We start from the raw sequence: 18,335 nt of genomic DNA, 5'->3' as shown, positions 1-18,335 counted from the left end.
TAACTGATAATGGAATTCTGGTAGTGAACCTTCAGAACAAGATACTTTCCTCAAAGTCGTGAATTTATTTGGATTAGATAGGACTATGTCAACCACATTTTTAATCTCTCAGAGAGCTCAGTACACTTTAATTACTTAATTCAGTAATTCCAGCAAACCAATAGAAACTTCTAGTGGTATACAAATGGTGCTGATAGTTTGACAGATGAGAAGGAAATACCTAAGACAATCAGCATTCTCAGCTTGCTCTTCTGAAATTCTGCCTCTCTAAAAACCTTATATTGCTTAGGGCAATGTTTTTCAAGCAGAGAGTGAAGACAAATTTCCAAATTTTTCTCAGTTCTGGGATTTAGAAATTAAGCTCCAGACACAATATTAAGCTTCCTTTTTAGTATCTAAAAGGTACTGGGGCAGAAATGTTTTTTTCTGATGCAGAATTCTTCAATGAATTGTGAATTGGTTCTGGTGAAAACAAAATGAAAATTTTAAAATTTTGAAAATATAGACCTATATATAATAGTTATAGAATCCCAACCTAAGGGGATTAACTAGCTAGAGTAAGTTTGTTAAACTTAGTAGTATTTTTCCATTGCTTAAGGTTACTCAGAACTACGACGGCCTGAAATATCACATATGTATTTTAGCAAATAAAGAAAATGAAACCAAATGCTGCTGTTTTTAAAAGGCCTCCTTTTCCTTCTTTCTGACATGCAGGTAAAAGTCTGTTAATTTATTTACCTTGTCTGGAGTAATAAATGAGTTAATACTTTAAAATTTTAGGATGACTTCTAACACTGTAAGCTCCTTCCTTATTTTGACTAGTTTTGGGAGCAACCTACTGATGGGAATGAATTCCACCCATGTCTGATTTTCCTTCATAAGAAGCTCCCCCAGTCCTAATGTTCTTTTGAAGGCATGAGGAAGAAATGTAATTTAAGATGCTCCTCCTTACTTCTTCCAATGTAAGTTTTCAGACAGAAAATTCTGTGGCCAAAAAAAATCTGGTAAGATTTCTTTTTCTTTTAAAAGAAGAAAGTTTAAGCAAGTTCTTCATTTTATATTCTGTGTCCACTTCCTGCCTTTCCTTTGCTACCCAAGTTAAAGACAGGTGCTGACTGGAGAAAACTAGACAAGAGGCCTGAGGTTTTTCTAGTTGCATTGGCTATGATTCACACTATTAAACTTTGCACTGAGAAGGGAATCAGAGAGCATTGTGGGAAGTGGGACTCTATCAATGCCCCCACATTCCAAGTAGAATTAAGTGTCTCTTTTGACACCATGAAAAGTAGGTGGTGACACCAAGGAGGAAGTATCTGGGCTGTGGAGGCCAGGAACACCTGGGTTCTGATCTGGCTTCTGTTTATTAGGTAGGTGACCTGGGGTCAATTGCTGAACTTCTCTGACCCTCAGCTTCTACAAATATACAATGGGGGCACTAATACCTGCCCCATAAGTCTGTTGTGAGGATTAAGTACAGTCATGTGTGGAAAGTGGTTGGCTCTTGGTGGTATTAAAATGATACAAGTCATTATTATAGAACATCTTAACTGGGATTAATCTATCCAAATGACACAGGTTGAGAGAACAGATGTTTCTTTAAATTCTTTGCATTTACACTCTCCACTCTTTAAAGGACTGTTGATGGCATAAGACTGCCAATTCAATAAAACAGTAAATCTATTGAGGTGATTATTTTAATCAAGTTAGTTTGATAAAATTACTAAAATGATTGAACTCCTATTGATCTAGGAGTCTCCAACAGAGTCCTTTCGGCAATCTCTATACCCCATATAGTTCACCTTCCCTGACAGGTTGTGGTTTTAAATAACAGTGTGGATTTCTTTCTTTGTCTTTATGACAGAGGAGATTATGGAATTTCTTGGTAAAGAGGTACATTCTATAACCATGATTGGGTGATTCACTGAGCATTTGATTTGGAAGGAAATTTAGACGGCCTCCAGCCCAACCTTACTTTATTGTCGATGCAACAACTGAGTACAAAAAGGTGAAATGTCTTTCCCAAAATATCAGGGCTGGTTAGTAGTAGAGCCAGAGCTAAACTCCAGTTTCCTGATTCCCAATCCAATGTTCTTTCCACATTCCTCTGAAGACTGATATGGTGCTAGTTTGTATCTTGCCATAGGAAATTGAAGTTAAAAGTTTATTTTGAAAAAATTGTGTATAATATATACATACCTGATAGGCTTCTACTACCAAATTATTGAGATTTGCAGCTTTTGATTCTATTTGACCAGCAATAGTGCCAGGCAAGAGGGGTAGAAGATCCTATAAAACATATAATTGCATTTGAATAATGACAACAGTATGTGATTCAGCAATCAACACATCAAATATTTTCATAGTGATCAGTGGAAGATGAGATACTACATGAATCAAAAAATATGATGCAAGAAAAATATAAGCAATCTAGTTGGACAGCTGAAACACATACTCTTGAAACAGTGGTATTTGCATGCATATATGTAGATGGGCATATGCTTATTACCTACTGATCTAAAAATCTTGTCAAAGTACATACCAGCATTTCCCAAAATGTCCGTGGAACAGAGTTTCAAGATATTTTAAACATAAAATGGGTTCTGAGTGAAAATAAGTTTGGGAAGTTCTGCATGTGGTTTTTTTTCCACTCAGAGACTCAAAATGTAATTTTGCATAGTAAAGGTTCAGAGATTGTCCTGCAATTTGGAAATAATTTAACATATTTAATGCAGCATTTCCTAACACTTCTTTGATTACAGAACTATTTTCTCATATAATACATGTACATGTTTTATAGAACTGCTGTTCCATAGAATGACTTTTAGGACATGTTGGCCCAGACCAGAGGAAAAATCATAGTCACTAATGGAAGTTTCATGGAACGGATGTTCTTGATGAATGGTACTTAAAAATTATAGAGAAGATTCTAGGTATTTCTAGAGAGTAAAGTTTTAAAGGTTTACCAGAGTAGTGGGTGAAGAACAGAGAAGAAACCAGTCTGACTGGAGTTAAGGGTGCATATTCATAAGGAATCATTATAAAAAATCTTGGGGTCCATTATTCACTCATTTTTCCATTTAACAAATATCATTAAGCTCCAGCTATAAGCCAGCCATTAATTAGGCACTAACAATTTGATTTGTCAAGCCATAAGGAAAATGTACTACTTACAGATTTTAAAAATTCATTTATCCAACTTTTTTGAGCACCTTTTGCATACCATTTTTGAGGGGCTAAATCACTAGGCCACATAATTTCCATCGTGAAAGATCTGACAGGTATATAAATGAAAATTTCATAGAATAATGTACCTGTGAAGCAGTAGAGATATGCATAGACCCTGATGAGAGGGATACACAGCAAGCATCTGAGGGTCTGGAGAAGGTTGTCAGGGACAGTTTCCTGGGCGAGTTCACTCTGAGTTGTGTTTTAAAGGATGAGTAATTGTTAACCAGGTAATGAGGGAGAAGGGCTTCCAGGAGTGCAGGGAGGCGGGGTTTAAATGTGGGGGTGTTAGCAGCAAGAAAAAGGCACAGGGAAGGAACTGGCCTGGTGAGCGTGTGTGCACAGGGATATCACAAGCATTGATGGAGGGACAAGTGTAAGACAGTGAACAGTGAGGCCAGAGAGGCAAGCAGGGACCAGATGTCCTTATGTATCACACTAAGGGCTTGATCCTCTACATCAGAGGGAACCCTGGGAGCATTTTAAGCTTGGGAGCACTGTGGTCACACTTGTGATTTAAATAGGTCATCTTGGCAGCCAGGTGGAGGGTGGATTTGGGAGACAAGTTAGGAGTCTGTTACAACCCAGACAAAAGGTGATTTATAAAAAAGATATCTGGGCAGCCAAACAGTTTGCAAGGGCATACATAGAACCATAGCAGAGCCTGTAAGGCTTTTGGAGCTTCTTGATTCTTATTATGCATTTGATTCAAATAATAATAAACCGGGCTTGATAGTTATCTTTCAGTGGCAACTTTTCAAAGGGAGTAGAAAGAAACTGCTAGAGCCAGTAACACCATAAAAAATAATAAACAAACAAAAAAAGAAACAGCAGAGAAAGAGGAGGCAAAAGCTATGAAAGGCTGTGTACAAGTTCAAAAGTTAGTATTTAGCTTAGAGGTTAAGAGCACAGGACTTAGGTTGCTAGATAACTTTGGGCAAGTATTTAACCTCTTTAAATTATTTCCTCATCTTTAAAATGGGCATATTAATAATACTGCCCTCATTTATTATAAATTGTTAAAAGCATTAAATGAGTTAATGTTTATAAACTGCTTAAAACTGTGCCTGAAACTATTAATACTCAATAATGGAAGCTGTTACTATTTTTAATAAAGTGGTCTGGACCATTTAATTTGGACCAGAGTCCTATTTCTGTGAATATTAATGATTGCTACAATAAAAGGGGGTTCATGGTATTTAAATCTGGGGAAACAGGGAATTAAATAAAGCCTCACTATAGATTTCTAAGGAAAGAGGTTATATGGTTAAAGTAGTGCTTTCAGATACTAGATATGGTAATGAGGTATGGGGGAAACTGGTGGAGGGGAGACCAGCTTTGTGACAATTGCAGATGGGTTCAAACATTTGCTGAAGCTCAAAGAAACAGTAGTTTCTCTGAGGTATTAAAAAATAAGTAAAGACACTGGGACTGACCACTGCGGAGGAGTGGAAAAAAGAAGCAAAGACACTAAAGGAAATGAAAAAGACCCAGTGAACAGAGACGCACAATGAAAATTAGGGTAGTGAAGCATAATGAAAGTGAATAAAAGAGTTTCCAGGAAAAAAGAACTCGAAAGATTGTATAAAGAACAGTATAGCAGGGTCTCAGAAGAGCAGCCCCATGCTGGGGGATCCATACCAGAGTGGTATAGCTGCTGAATGTCTAATCTGCTTGTGGGGCTCACCTAGCCCAAAGGATTCTGGGCACAAAAGAGATTATTCTTATGCATGATAACTTTGAATGACAGCCCCTTCCATGGCTTCTCTTGGTCCCTAATGGGAATACCTAGACCAAATCCAAGTATGTTAATGCTATTGAAAACTAAGGTGATATCCCCCAACCTGAAGCTATTATAAAGATATGCACATGGATCGGAATATAAGCAGGACTCTTATATGAAACGTATAGACATGGAGCATGAACTGCATTTCACCTGATAAAAGTCTTCTCCATTATTGACATAGTACCTCCCTGTGTATCAGGCTTTGCCTATGTCTACTGAATATATTTCTCAAACAGCATTTAGTGTCCACACTTGTTTCTAGGTTGTAAAAACACAGATAGAATTTATACTTACAGCTAACTTACATTGCATTGTACACATTTATGAAAAGGTATTAAATTTAGATTGCACAAAGTATGATGACTCCAGAATCCTTTATTTGTGGTTCTAAGACGTGTCCTAACATCATCTATCAAGGAAAGCATTTTATTTTTATATTCTGTGAATTAACATACCTTATACCAATGAAACTGTTTTCCTTCAACTGCAAAAATGACATAAATGTTGTTGTCTATTAATTTTTCTGAAAGTTGGCCTAGTGAGGGATGTTCCTGTAATGGATAACAAAATAAAGAATGGAGTGAAATTTAGTAGCTCAATCCCACACATATCCAAACCTCTATTATGAAGAAAACCATATGACCTGCATAAAAATGTACTTTCTTAGGAAGGATTATGGTTTTATGAGAGACATTTAAATTCTTTTCAAAAATAACATCAACATTAACGTATAAAGGATATATTATAGACAATAGTTCCAGAAAAACCTATAGCTTAGAAAAAAGAAGAGGGAGGGCTGAATTCAACACAGTACAAAAAGCGTTCAGCATCTCTTTAGATTAACAGTGGAGTCAAAGTGACATAATTGAAAGGTAATTCAATATTTAGAAATAAAGACATTAGTGACTAAGATTCTGAGGTGAAATTCAATAACAAAAGTTGAAATGAAAACATGAACTCTCTTTAGAAGCAAAAACCTTCTTTAAGACAAAAATTCTATTGCAGTTTCATCCTCTGTTAAATGAGACTGATATCATCTACCTGCCACAATTGCTGGGAAGATTAAACAGATAATGATTATATGTGTTAACTATTTAATTCAGTTCCCTGCACATACTACCTACTCAAAAATAATATCAATTTTTATGGTATTTATTTCTAATTGCTGTAAAAGGTATTGGTTATGGATCACTCAAATTTATTGTCACTGTACTTAACTGTCCTATGATATATTATAAACTGGTTTTACTTTGATAAATAAATTTATGTACAGCTGATTGTGACTTTTTTTGTGGTAGCGAGACAGCTGAGGATGGATAGGGTAGCGGAATGAAATCCATGGAATTTAATTTAGAAAATATGAGAAATCTGACAACTTCAGAAATTGCTATCTCAAGTTACATAGTTAGAAACAGTACTCAAAATTTTTTCTTTCTATAAATACTCTTCTTGAAATTAATGATCTCAAATAACTTCATAACTAGACACCTCTCAGGCAATATTCATTGGCTCTCATTGTATTAGCCAAGGATCATGTCACTGATCCTAATTAATATCTTGTGAATAAAGTTCAGATTACCCTGTATTTTTTGCCAATCCCCAACCTCCTTCATCCTCCAAAGCTAACCGAGTTTTCTTTAAGGGAAAATTTTGCCATACCATCTTGGTTAGCATTTCTGTATTTTGGCAATTATGTGAACTTAATAAGAGAGCTAAATTCACTAGTTTCACTTGTAGCCTAACTTCTATGGCCTACATATTAAACTTATATACACAGATATAAGATTTAGATTTGTGCTTAAAAACACTATCACTAACACAAGTAATCATAACATGTCCTTTTATTTCTATGATAATCTATAAATGTTGTGATAGAAACAAATCAAATTTTCATGAACTATACTTAATTGTGATATAAAACTAATTTTAAAAAGAGGCTTAAAAAGTGTTACCACATGGGTTTACATAAGAAAAATTCTGCCCAGAGTAATTCTTTAAAATATAATTTTAAAGTAAAAGGGAAAAAAAAACCAAAATATAAATTCTGCCAGCTATATTTTTCTTCCTTGTTCCTGTAAAGTACATAATCTTAAAACAGATTTATGATAGTTTGCATAATATCGGTAAATTAAAGAGAACAAGTAAAGGAAGGGTAAAACTACCTGAACTGGGAATATTTTTTTAACAGGAACAACTATTTTTCAAGCGTTTTTGTTTTGACAAAAAGTAGTCACAGTTTGCCAAGTACTCCTCCATCTTAATTTTTAAAGCCATTCATAGTTTCAGGAAAATTTAATCCATATGTGTTTAAACAGCTTATACTTAGCTCATCATAAAATCAATTTTTAAAGAACAATCTAAAGTGCAAGCAACTTTTGGGCCTTATTTATCTCCTTCCTTTTTTCAAAACAGGAAGTCACACTGACATAAAATTAAACTCTATAATGTTCTAGTATGTTCAGAGGCTTATTAAGAAGTTCAGTTGGATTTTTAAGCTTAAAAGAATACATTTTTTTGAATCCTCGAAAGAAAATTGTTTTTATAGAAAATTCCAAGTATCTCAAAGCAGATTTTTTTTAAATTACAAATGTGTAACAGATGTTTAAATAAACCACTGTTGACAGCAGAGCTGTAGATTAATGCCCATTGCTGAAGCCCCTTCCCCTTTCCTCCATGAAGCATATTATCTTTTAAGTGTTTTATCTTGTTTTTTACGTCTTCTCTTTCACTAGCAGGAGAACACACTCCCTCTCAGCCAGCTGTCCTGTTCTGGAGAAGTCACTGCTCCTTAAGTCTAACTCCCCCTCTATCTAATCCATTACGTATTGTTTCTCTAAACGCTGAAAATAATTAATAGAGATAACAGACATTTCAAGGGCAAAAAGGAGCGGCAAAAGAAATGTGCCAAGACGGCTGCTAAGTAATTAAGGACAAAGGGACTCCTTTCACATTTTTCTTCTTTACTGACACCTTCTCCGTGACCTGTGGGAAGTAACTTATAAATGTCAGAAGAGAAGAGGAGGTAAGAAAGATTCATTGGGAGCAATTTTGGTCAAAGAGATAACTGCGTAGAGATGTCTGGTAGAATTTTTATAATGTACACATGGAGATGAAGAAAAAAGTGTTTAGGACTCTCTTCATAAAAGTGAGAGTCATAATAAAAATTTGATAAGACAATATAGAAAATGTTGTAATAAGCCATCAAAAACTCCCCAAATCTTGGTTAAATAAAATACTCAATTATTTGGATTATTTTTTACATTTTAATTTTTAGAGGAAAAAGACAACATGCAATCAATCTGGTAACAGAGATTTACTTAGAGATGAAAAATTTAAATTATGTGTTGTCAGTCCAAATCTATCTCAATAGCCTATTTTATGTCTACATGGCTGTACACTGATAGTTGCATGAACCAGGGTTTCTCCACAGTGGAATCACTGGCATTTTAGGTGGGATAATTATCTTTTTTAGGGGGTGGGGGTTGGCTCTGTCCTGTGCATTGCAGGAAGTTTAGCAGTATCCCTGACCTTTACCCACTAGATGCTGGTGACATCCCCGTCTCCCAGTTGTGATACCCAAAAATGTCTCCAGACATTGAAATGTTCTCTGGGGGAGAACAAAATCACCCCCCAGTGAGAACCACTGATCTGGCCACAGTATTAGTATCAAAAGCAGAGGTTCTAGACAAATCCCAAAGTAATTTGAGCAGAAAATAAAAATATATATGCAGGCCTCCCCTGAGGAGCTGGGGGAAAAAATGCGGAAGTGTTGGACATCCTCACCTGGATTGTTGCTGATGTTCTCACAAACATTGAGGACTGGTGATTTGATGTGCCAAGCCCTCTATCACGGGACTTGCCCTTATGAAGCTTGCTACTGCAAAGGAGAGGCTAAACCTGCTTATAATTGTGCCTAAGAGTCTCCCCCTGAGGAACTCTTTGTTGCTCAGATGCGGCCCTCTCTCTCTAGCTAAGCCAACTCGACAGGTGAGCTCACTGCATTCCCCCCTACATGTAAATCTCCCTGGCAATGCAGGCTATGACTCCCAAGGATGAATCTGGACCCAACATCATGGGATTGAGAACATCTTCTTGACCAAAAGGGGGAACCAAAATGAAACAAAATAAAGCATCAGCAGCTGAGAGATTTCAAATGGAGTCGAGAGGTCACTCTGTGGACATTCTTATGCACTATATAGATAATCCTTTTTAGGTTTTAATGTACTGGAATAGCTAGAAGTGAATATCTGAAACTATCAAACTCCAACCCAGTAAGAAGCCTTGACTCTTGAAGACAATTGTATAACAATGTAGCTTACAAGGGATGACAGTGTGACTGTGAAAACCTTGTGGCTCACACTCCCTTTATCCAGTGTATGGATGGATGAGTAGAAAAACGGGGACAAAAACTAAATGAAAAATAGGGTGGGAGCGGGGGGATGATTTGGGTGTTCCTTTTTACTTTTATTTTTTATTCTTATTTTTACTTTTTCTGGTATAAGGAAAATGTTCAAAAAATAGGCTGGGGTGATGAATGCACAGCTATATTTTGGTACTGTGAACAGCTGATTGTACACCATGGATGATTGTACGATATGTGAATATATTTCAATAAAACCGACTTAAAAAAAAAAAAAAAGGCAGGGTCCCTAGAAACGGACTACCCGGGCTTCAAATTCTGGCACTGGTCAAGTGTCTTAACCTCTCTGAGATCTGGTTTCCGCATCTATAAAACAGGTATAAATATTACTATCTACCTCTCAGAGTTAGAGAGGGGATTAAATGTGTTGATATATATAAAGGCTTTTACCTCTCATTCTCAATTGTCTCTCTCATTCTCAATTACTAAGTCCAGATTAATGGTGATGAACGGCTCCTGTCCTGATTTCCAACTTGACATCTACTCTAGGCTGCTACATGTGGCTGTGTGACTGCAGACAAGGTTTTTAGACTTTCAGGGCCACAGTTTTCTTATTTATAAAGTGGAGGTAATAGCACTATCTATACCTCTCCCAGATGTTGGATGGTGTTACCTTAATGTAAAAGACTACACACAACAGGGCTGTGCAATAAAAGACAGCTTTTAATAAAAGACCTTCAGAGGCCATTGGCAAAGGTTAGATGTTGGGTTCTCAGACACGGTTTGCTTGACCTGCCTCACTTATTTAGCCTTCATACCCATAAGCCCCTGAAGGTGTTGGGAGTTTGTGGCCCCTGTCAAACATGGGATCAGCTATAACCATGACACCCTATTTACTAAAGGAGGGAGAGGGACTAATCATTTTTGTAAAGTTTTCAGCAAGAGTGGCAGTACAAAGTTTTCTGCTAAAATATGATTTAACTAAAACATCCAATTAATTAGATCATGCCATTTCATACATATTTTCCTTCAAATTTGATTTTTATTGTTCCATTTTGGCAAAACATCATTTTTTTTTTTTTCTTCTAGTTCCAGAGGTGTTAAAAAGTTACTAGTAGCAGGTTATTCTATGCTTGGTGCAAGTGATTCTGCATGCAACTTTTGCTTTCAAATTAAAAAAACAAACAAACTATCCAACTAAATATTGTTTGCAGAGATCATTTCCTGGGCATTTTTCTGAGAACATGAGAAGCATTCAAATTGGGTCTATTTTAAAGTTACTTTTGAAATGTTCTTACAGCATTTACAATTTAAAACAGTTTCGAGAGCAGAAAACTGAAATCAGGCATTTTATTAGTTTTTAAAAGCCCCAAAAGATGTAACAACATTTAAAAAATCTGCACATAGACTCAAAACTTTCTAGGTACATTCTGCCTGAGTGCCAAAACTCCATCTTCCACACTCTAATTTCCCCTTGTCCTTTACTTTCCTGATTTCTCATGTTCATAAACCCCAAAGGTGTTAATTCTCTAAACTGATTTTATCTTTTTAATTAATAAAAACAAAGTTATATTTTGTATGCAGTATTAAGTGAGAAAAATATAAAAGTAAGACTCAAGAAATAAGGTGAACATTTTATTATAGCCTTTCGTTTAGCAATATTAGAATTACTAAGTTATTATTAGTCTCATAAAAACAATTCAGTAATTTCCATGAGACTCAATAAATGTTAATCTTTCTTTTTTCCCATAAAATGATGTTTTTGGTTTAGCTGTCCTCTGCAGTTGACTTTAAATAGCTATTATGCTATTAAACTTCAGTCTGTGCCCCAGAGTGGCAGATTTGGGGTTATTCTAAATCTTTTTTCTTCATTGGAAATAGGATACAAAACTGTGTAGTGTTAGGAATATTGTGTAAATCCAGGCCCAGGAAGTACACTTTTTTTGGTGTGTGAAGAAGTTAAAATATTTAGAATAATAATTACTTTGAGAAGACTCTTCAGAGTCTTTTCAGTGTCTACTTTTCAGTGTCACCAAAATCACCCACATTGCCTGGTTTTCTGAAAGGCAGCTGATCTGAGGCCTGTGAAGTAAAAAGCTAGAGCCCTGTGAATCAGATACCCGGGGCCAGGTTTGTACCCTCCCACTCCGTTTCATCCACTGTGGGATGGGGATGATGATGCCCACCCTGCCAAGTGTTACGAGGATTTAATGAGCTCGCGTATGTGAAGGGGCTGGCAGATCACCCAGCTCAGAGGCAATGCGTCAACGGAGGCAGCACCACACGGCACCTGGCTTAAGCACACGCATGGATTCCGATGTCATTTAGCTTAGCTGTGGAGCCTAACTCCGATATTTATTGTAGCTCTGAGTTCTTGAGTAAATTAATTTGAAGTCTCTAGCTTTCGGCTTCCTCATCTATAAAATGGATTGTGGTGAAGGCTGGATGGGATAACATAAGCAATATGCTCAGCATAATGCCTGGCACAAAATAAGTGCTCAATGAGTTTGCATTTTTATTAGTATGTGTTAGAGACAAAGAAACAGAAAAAAAGAGAGGCATTCAACACTTTTCTAAAGTTGGTAAGAGGTTATTTCTTAGTCACAGAGCAGCAAAAATAATTAACAAATCTCGTTACTAAAAGAATAAAATCATCTCCTGAAATGAAATGCTGTGTGATATCCACATTAATCATAAATGAGTCTCCCACACTTTGAAATTGTCAGAAATATCCCTCTCTGAAAAAAAAAACACAGAGGAGCACTCAAATAAGTGATTAACTATCAAAGTTTGTTAGCCTAAGGTAGTAAAGTTCTGGATTAAATTAGTAAAGTATATTCTTGAGCTTTGTTTTTTCTTATGAGTTCCAGATAAACTGAATATAATTCCAAGTAGTTTAGATACATGGTAAATGAAGAAAACTTCCCAAATGCCTTACTAAAAGCCAAGTACATGTTAGACAAAGCTGCATGAGAAAAGGCATAATATTGATTGCTTTTTCCCATGAAAAAGCAAAACTCATCAGTGATGCTGAATGTGACTTCTGTAATTCTGTCTCAATCCTCTGAGATGGTCATCAGTTCAGCAACTAGTCTATCCAAAAGAGGGAATGAACTATGAAGCCAGCAGTAAGGGGATGCTGAGAAGATACAGTAAGAGGGGCAAAGAGGCACTGAAAAAGGTGGAAAGGAAGCAACACCAGGCCTGAGCCTCTCAGTAAAATTAGGATTATGGTAGGATCTTGCCTATCTGACTTTCTCTCTCTCCAGGACCCAGAGTCATACCAGTGCCTGAGAATCCCATTAAAAAGGGTTCACCACAAACCTGCTCCTTGGCCCCCTTTCACTGTTACTGAAGAGACCGGGGCTCTTCTCTGCCTCCACCAAGGGGAGTGTGGTGGTGGTTGCGAGCAGGGCTGGCTGGTGAAACAGGACTCTGAGGTGGGGAATGTGGCAACTGGTGGCCTGAGCAAAACAGGCCTGCAGATCTTGGGTGCACAGCAGTCTGCGTGACCTAGGCAGCTAAATGTTTCACCTGTTGTCTTTCTAAGCCAGTAAACAGAAAAAGGGTAAACTGACCTTAAAACATAACTTTATGGGACGCAAGCGGGAGGTGAGAGGCTCTTAGTCTCACAAAAAGAGCAAAATGTAATTGTTCAAGTGTTATTCTAGTCCTTCCTGCACCACCCCCCAGGTCAGAGTAACCTGTTCCTGCATCTTTGCTCCCCCCACCCTTAGGAAGGTCTTTGTCTTAAACCTTTATAAAAGGCTTTCTGCACTTTTTGCATTGCTTGGTCATCTTCCCTGTTAATGCAGTGCCTGCTTGGCCTGAGAGAGCTGTTATGGTCTCTCCACGACTTCTCACCCTGTGGGTAAGCCCTGAATAAAAGTTCATGTATCAGAAAATGCTTGTTGTCTTCTTTGGCCTCTGGACTGGCATGGCCCGCTTGGGCTGCAACAGGGAATGACCTTGGAAGAGCTGGGTGGGAGGCAGGATTCCACCACATCCTCAGTATTAATAACATTCCTTCTATACTATTCACAATTCTTGAATTAACATCTACCCTTTTAGAAAATCACATTTTTAAGTGCCATTGTTTATGGAATAAATGATAAAACTACTTACTCAAGTTTTTCAAGTGGGAACTTGATCATGAAACTGAAAACATTGGAAAGTGTAATTTATTCAAAAGTGTAACATCATTTGATAACAGCCACATATGATTATGAAATGGTATGTAAATATACATTATTTTTAATTATATTGGGTTTTATAATTTATGTAAGCCAATTATCTGGTTTATATTAAGTAAGATGAAACTAGAAAGTTAGACCAGAAATTGAACCAAGAATATCACTGCTTTATCTCTTCCACTCTTCAAATGAGACACTATGGCAAAGTAGTTAAGAACACAGATTTTGATATAAAACTGAACTGGATTGAACCCCAGACTACCACTTATTAACTTTTTAGCTGTATGTCCCCAAGCAACTTACTTAACCCTTCTGACCCTCAGTTTTTCTATTTGTAAAAAGATGACAGTTATGACTACTTTTCAGAGTTGTGGTAAAGATAAATTTGACACTATATACAAAGTGTTTTCTACAGTGCTTTTGGTTAATAAATGCTAAAAAATGTGTAGTTATTCCAGGGTTCACACTGACCGTTATGAAATGACTATGTACAAGCCATAGAACTCTGGTCCATATAATTTAGAAATGTAAAAGATCTTTTGAAAATTATTTCCTTTTATAAATAAATGGACAAAGCAGCTCAGATACCATTCAGCATTACTGGTATTGGCTCCTGGACATAAGGCCAGGTAACAAAGTGTTTGATTACTTGTTCTATGCATTTTTAAATTCCTCTGTAATAACCAAATAAGAGAGGATGGAGCCCATCTTTGAGCAGGTAGATATTCTTAGAGGCAGGGTCAGGGTAGCCTTAGATATTGGAAGTTTCAGAGCAGTAACACCTCTTGTAAATATAAGGTGTGGCCAAAGGATCAATCAAAATGCTTCAACTTCTCTTGTCTTAGGGCAGTGTCCCTACAAGTAAAGGAATGAGAATTCTTAGGGAGGGACTCTCTTAAAACAGACCTGGAATAACTGAAATAAAATTATTCTTCTAAGATATCAATAAATATACTGCTACTTGATTTACTCATCTGAGAAGGGTCATTCTTTTAAAGAGGTAGAACAATATTCAAGAAGGTAAAGAGGTTCATGATGGCTTGCCCAGATTCCTAGCGTCGTAAGAACCCAGGCACTGCCTAAAAAAGACTTCCACCAGATTTACAATTTCTATGACATGGGATATGACTAAAATTAAGGGAGCATTTCTTTGCCTAAGGAATCCTCTCTAGAAAGCTCTCAAATACAATTATGGAGAGATGACTGCGGCAACTTGGCAAAACTTCAAAAGAATAATTAAATTTGAGAATTACGTGATTGTTATTTTTCTTTAAAAAAAGTTTTTCCTTTCTCCTTCTCTTATAATAGAATAGTTCCTCCTGTGTCCTCCCCCACTAAATAAATTAGAACTCTACCTCAGATTAAAAGAGGTTAAATAGAAGGAAGTTAATGATAGATAAGAAAAGACGAAGCTGAAGCGCGTTTAGATCTGTCAAAGGAAAATGGGGCTGAGTAGAAAGGAATTAGCAAAGGGAAAGACATTCATTAATGGAATAACTCTGAATCCTACATTTTTAAATTCAAACTCTAGTTACCTTTTAAAAGCTTTACATTTGAGAACATTTTTCAGGAGTCTCAGCCATCCAAGGGTTGAACTTGTTTTGTGTAGTGATACAATTGCACCAATAGACTTTCAACACATGTGGGATAGGATATTCTACATTAATTGATGTTCTATTTAAATTTTACACATGGGGACCTAACAGATTTCAATATAATTTATATACTTGTAATACTTCAGATCCCAAACTGTGTGCTGAGACATCTTGGGGCACTGCAGTGAACTCACAAGAGTGCCATGAAATACCTTAAGTTTTCAAGGGAAAGAAGTGAAAACCCAATGTCTGTCAGATACTCAAGGACTACTAGCTGGAGGTAGATCACAGTTTTAATATTACATTTGGCTACATTCTTTTAGATGACATCATATCTTTGCAAGGCTGTGATTTCACAGGTTGCTCTGATCAAGAGCCAGGGCAGTGCAAAAATCACTGTGGAACAGGAAATGAGGCTGGCAATGTGCAATCTGAAGTTTGCATGTTATTAATTGGGATGCTGCAATTTGTAAGTCATTATTGTTATTTAAGAATGACACAAATATATACATTTATGTAGAAATGTGTGTGGATGTGTAATTTTCAATTCACGTGTATTTTTTTAAACTGGCTATTAAGTTATTAAGACATATTTACTTATAAAGTTATTTGGAGTGCACTGCTTAATAAACACAACTGTTAGGTATTTCTTTTGGCCTAGCTGCATTGTGGAAAAAAAATACTGAGATACTAAGGATTCCATGAACTGTGAAAGTGTGGAGGCTTGTTCTCAAATACATTTTCATAAATGTATAAATAGATATCAGTATCAGAAATGAATGATGCTTTGGACAGTTGATTTCTCATGTCTAGAATTAGTTAATCCTGACTAACAGTTGGTTCTGGGAGACTGTATTTAAACATATAATTCATACTTTATTCTAATCCTCAGGAAGCAATCCAGATATCTGTTAATTTCAAAAAAGGCCCTACATATAGATAAGCTTTCAGAGGGAAGGAGTAAGGTACAGAGTATACAGAGCCATCTTTGTTTTCCTTCTTTTTCTTTTTTTTTTCCTGGTCTCGATTTAGTTTCTACCTATTGCACTGGGAGGATTTCTTGGGTCTGACACACTTTGTTTTACACTCCTGGATGTGTTTGCTGATACCAATCCTGTAGCACTAGTTTATTTGTTTAAAGCAAAGTCATGTGTTTTTCTTTTTCCTTTTAACGTCCTTCAATTGCATAAAAAGTAAGCTTTTATGTTACTTTTGTTTTCATAAATTATCCAGAGCTTTGTAGCATATGAAAGAGTCAGCTAATAGGTGTTGTCAAAGTATTTTATCATTATCTTTTATTGAGCAGCATTTAGAAGTTACATTGTTTCATAACTCCTCCCTCATGGCTAATCCTGGCTCTGTATCCTGCTCTTTAAGGTAAGAAAACACCTATATTGCCAATTAAACTTTAATTTAAACAACAAACCATAACTACTAGGGGGTTTCTGCTACATTACCATGCTCGTTGATCTGACGTAGACGTTGTTTTTCAGATGGCAGTTCCCGTCGTTTGGCACCACTATGCCTGCCAATTTGCTATCAAGAGCAAGATGGGATGTCTGATCTGTCATCACCAACAGCAATCTTTTAGCTTCTTTTCGCCACCCAATATGACTCTTAAAATAAACAAATAATTAGACCCTATACAAAAAAAACCTGTTTTTTACCTTTGAGTGAACATAATTTTACCTTCAAGTTAACAAACACAAAGTCATGGTGGAATCATGTGCATGAGTACAATGCTGCTTTATAAATAACACTGACTTTTCAGTGTTTATCCTTTATTTTACCACAGCCATTTGACCACACTAGCTGTTGCTAGAGATTTCCGCAAGAGGAACATGCTGGTTTACCAGTGTAATGTGACCAGGACAACAGGCTGTTTCCGCACTGTCCTTGGAGTGTGGAGCCTGAAAAGAGCAGCCCTTTTGAAAAGGATTTCCCATGTGCATAAGTTATTCTTTTCCTTTTATCTTTTCCTATTTATATCCCTGTCCCAATTTAGCCACCCAAATGCATAATGTGGGTGACTAATAAGAGATAGGAGAAGAATGTATTCTTTGATAGTTATGTTTTCATTCTATCAAACAAAGAGGGAATAGAAATTCTAAATTCTTTGCGAGTTTGGCATCTGAGCAAGTGCTCACTGATGTGAGATGTTTTACCTCACAGACAGCTGCCTGAAGCATGGCATCAAAACCTCCTTCAGGTGTATCTATATTTCCAGAGATCTTCTGTCTATGAACCGCCTTTGCAAACTCAGTGATGTTCTCCGTCAAAGACAGCACATGAATGTACCCATGGGGAGGCATACAATCTAAATTGTAGTCACTGGATGGGAAAAGAAAAAAGGCAAATTCTATTTAGCTATGCTTGCCTGCAAAATTCCAGACTACTACCAAGAGTATAATAGTGTGGTGGGGTGAGAAGGGAATACCTTTTTTTTTTTAACCAAGGAAATTTTATAAGAGGAAAATCTGTACTCTATAAATTCAGACAAAAAGGTCAATATTAGTGAGTATTTCTTTGTAGTAAGAAATAGGAGTAAAAGGGCTCAGTGATCAAAAATTTCAAGATTAAACAAGGTTCTTTAAAGACAGTTAAGGGCTTTTAATGTAATAATATGTATTATGAGTTTTCAAAGTGGGGGATAAGAGTTTCCAGTGATTCCCTATCACATTTGACCACAGAATGGCTGAGAAACACTTTTTTGGGAAATCTGGGGGGAATGTACTCGAAACACTAGATTGTTACTTGATTTTTCTTTAAAATTATCACATTGATTTTTAAAGTGATGCTGGGCATGGAATTATCAATGAACGATCAAAATTATTTTGAGAATTTCATGATATGTCAGAAAGTGAGAATCATTTCTCAGGTGCATTCATATATAAGGAGAAGGCTCATAAGGCTTCAACAGAGAGCAGAGTTGTTTTGGTAAATTGGAATATGTACTGTAAGGTAATCTAGGCAAGATGTTAAAATGTTTTATATATATTTGTTTCTTCTTTCAATTCAGCAGCCTGATTGACAACACTGAGTGAGAAATTTGTATTTTTAAGGTTAGTTCTCCTCTCTGGATGGGGTATGTGCTATTTACAGTCACACTTCCCCAATGAGAAGAAATAGGATTCTTTCTAAGCAGGCAAATTCTCATGCTTTGACCCACCTTCCAT

At 36.4% G+C, this 18,335-nt stretch overlaps 1 protein-coding gene across 1 annotated transcript in view; it reads right to left on the bottom strand.

The window, feature by feature from the left end:
• Window positions 1-18,335, bottom strand: part of ITGB8 (integrin subunit beta 8) — a 90,898-nt gene that overhangs the window by 19,466 nt on the left and 53,097 nt on the right. Inside the window, exons 5-8 of the mRNA XM_037836870.1 lie at window positions 17,325-17,490; window positions 16,617-16,775; window positions 5,467-5,562; window positions 2,197-2,286 (exon numbers count right to left, since the gene is read on the bottom strand). Coding sequence (XP_037692798.1) covers window positions 2,197-2,286; window positions 5,467-5,562; window positions 16,617-16,775; window positions 17,325-17,490 — 511 coding nt within the window. The remainder of the gene's footprint in view (window positions 1-2,196; window positions 2,287-5,466; window positions 5,563-16,616; window positions 16,776-17,324; window positions 17,491-18,335) is intronic.

Source organism: Choloepus didactylus, chromosome 5, assembly GCF_015220235.1.
Source record: "Choloepus didactylus isolate mChoDid1 chromosome 5, mChoDid1.pri, whole genome shotgun sequence".
Classification (NCBI taxonomy): Eukaryota; Metazoa; Chordata; class Mammalia; order Pilosa; family Megalonychidae; genus Choloepus; species Choloepus didactylus.
The sequence above is the reverse complement of the archived record's forward strand: the minus strand, read 5'-3'. Positions and strand labels throughout refer to the sequence as shown.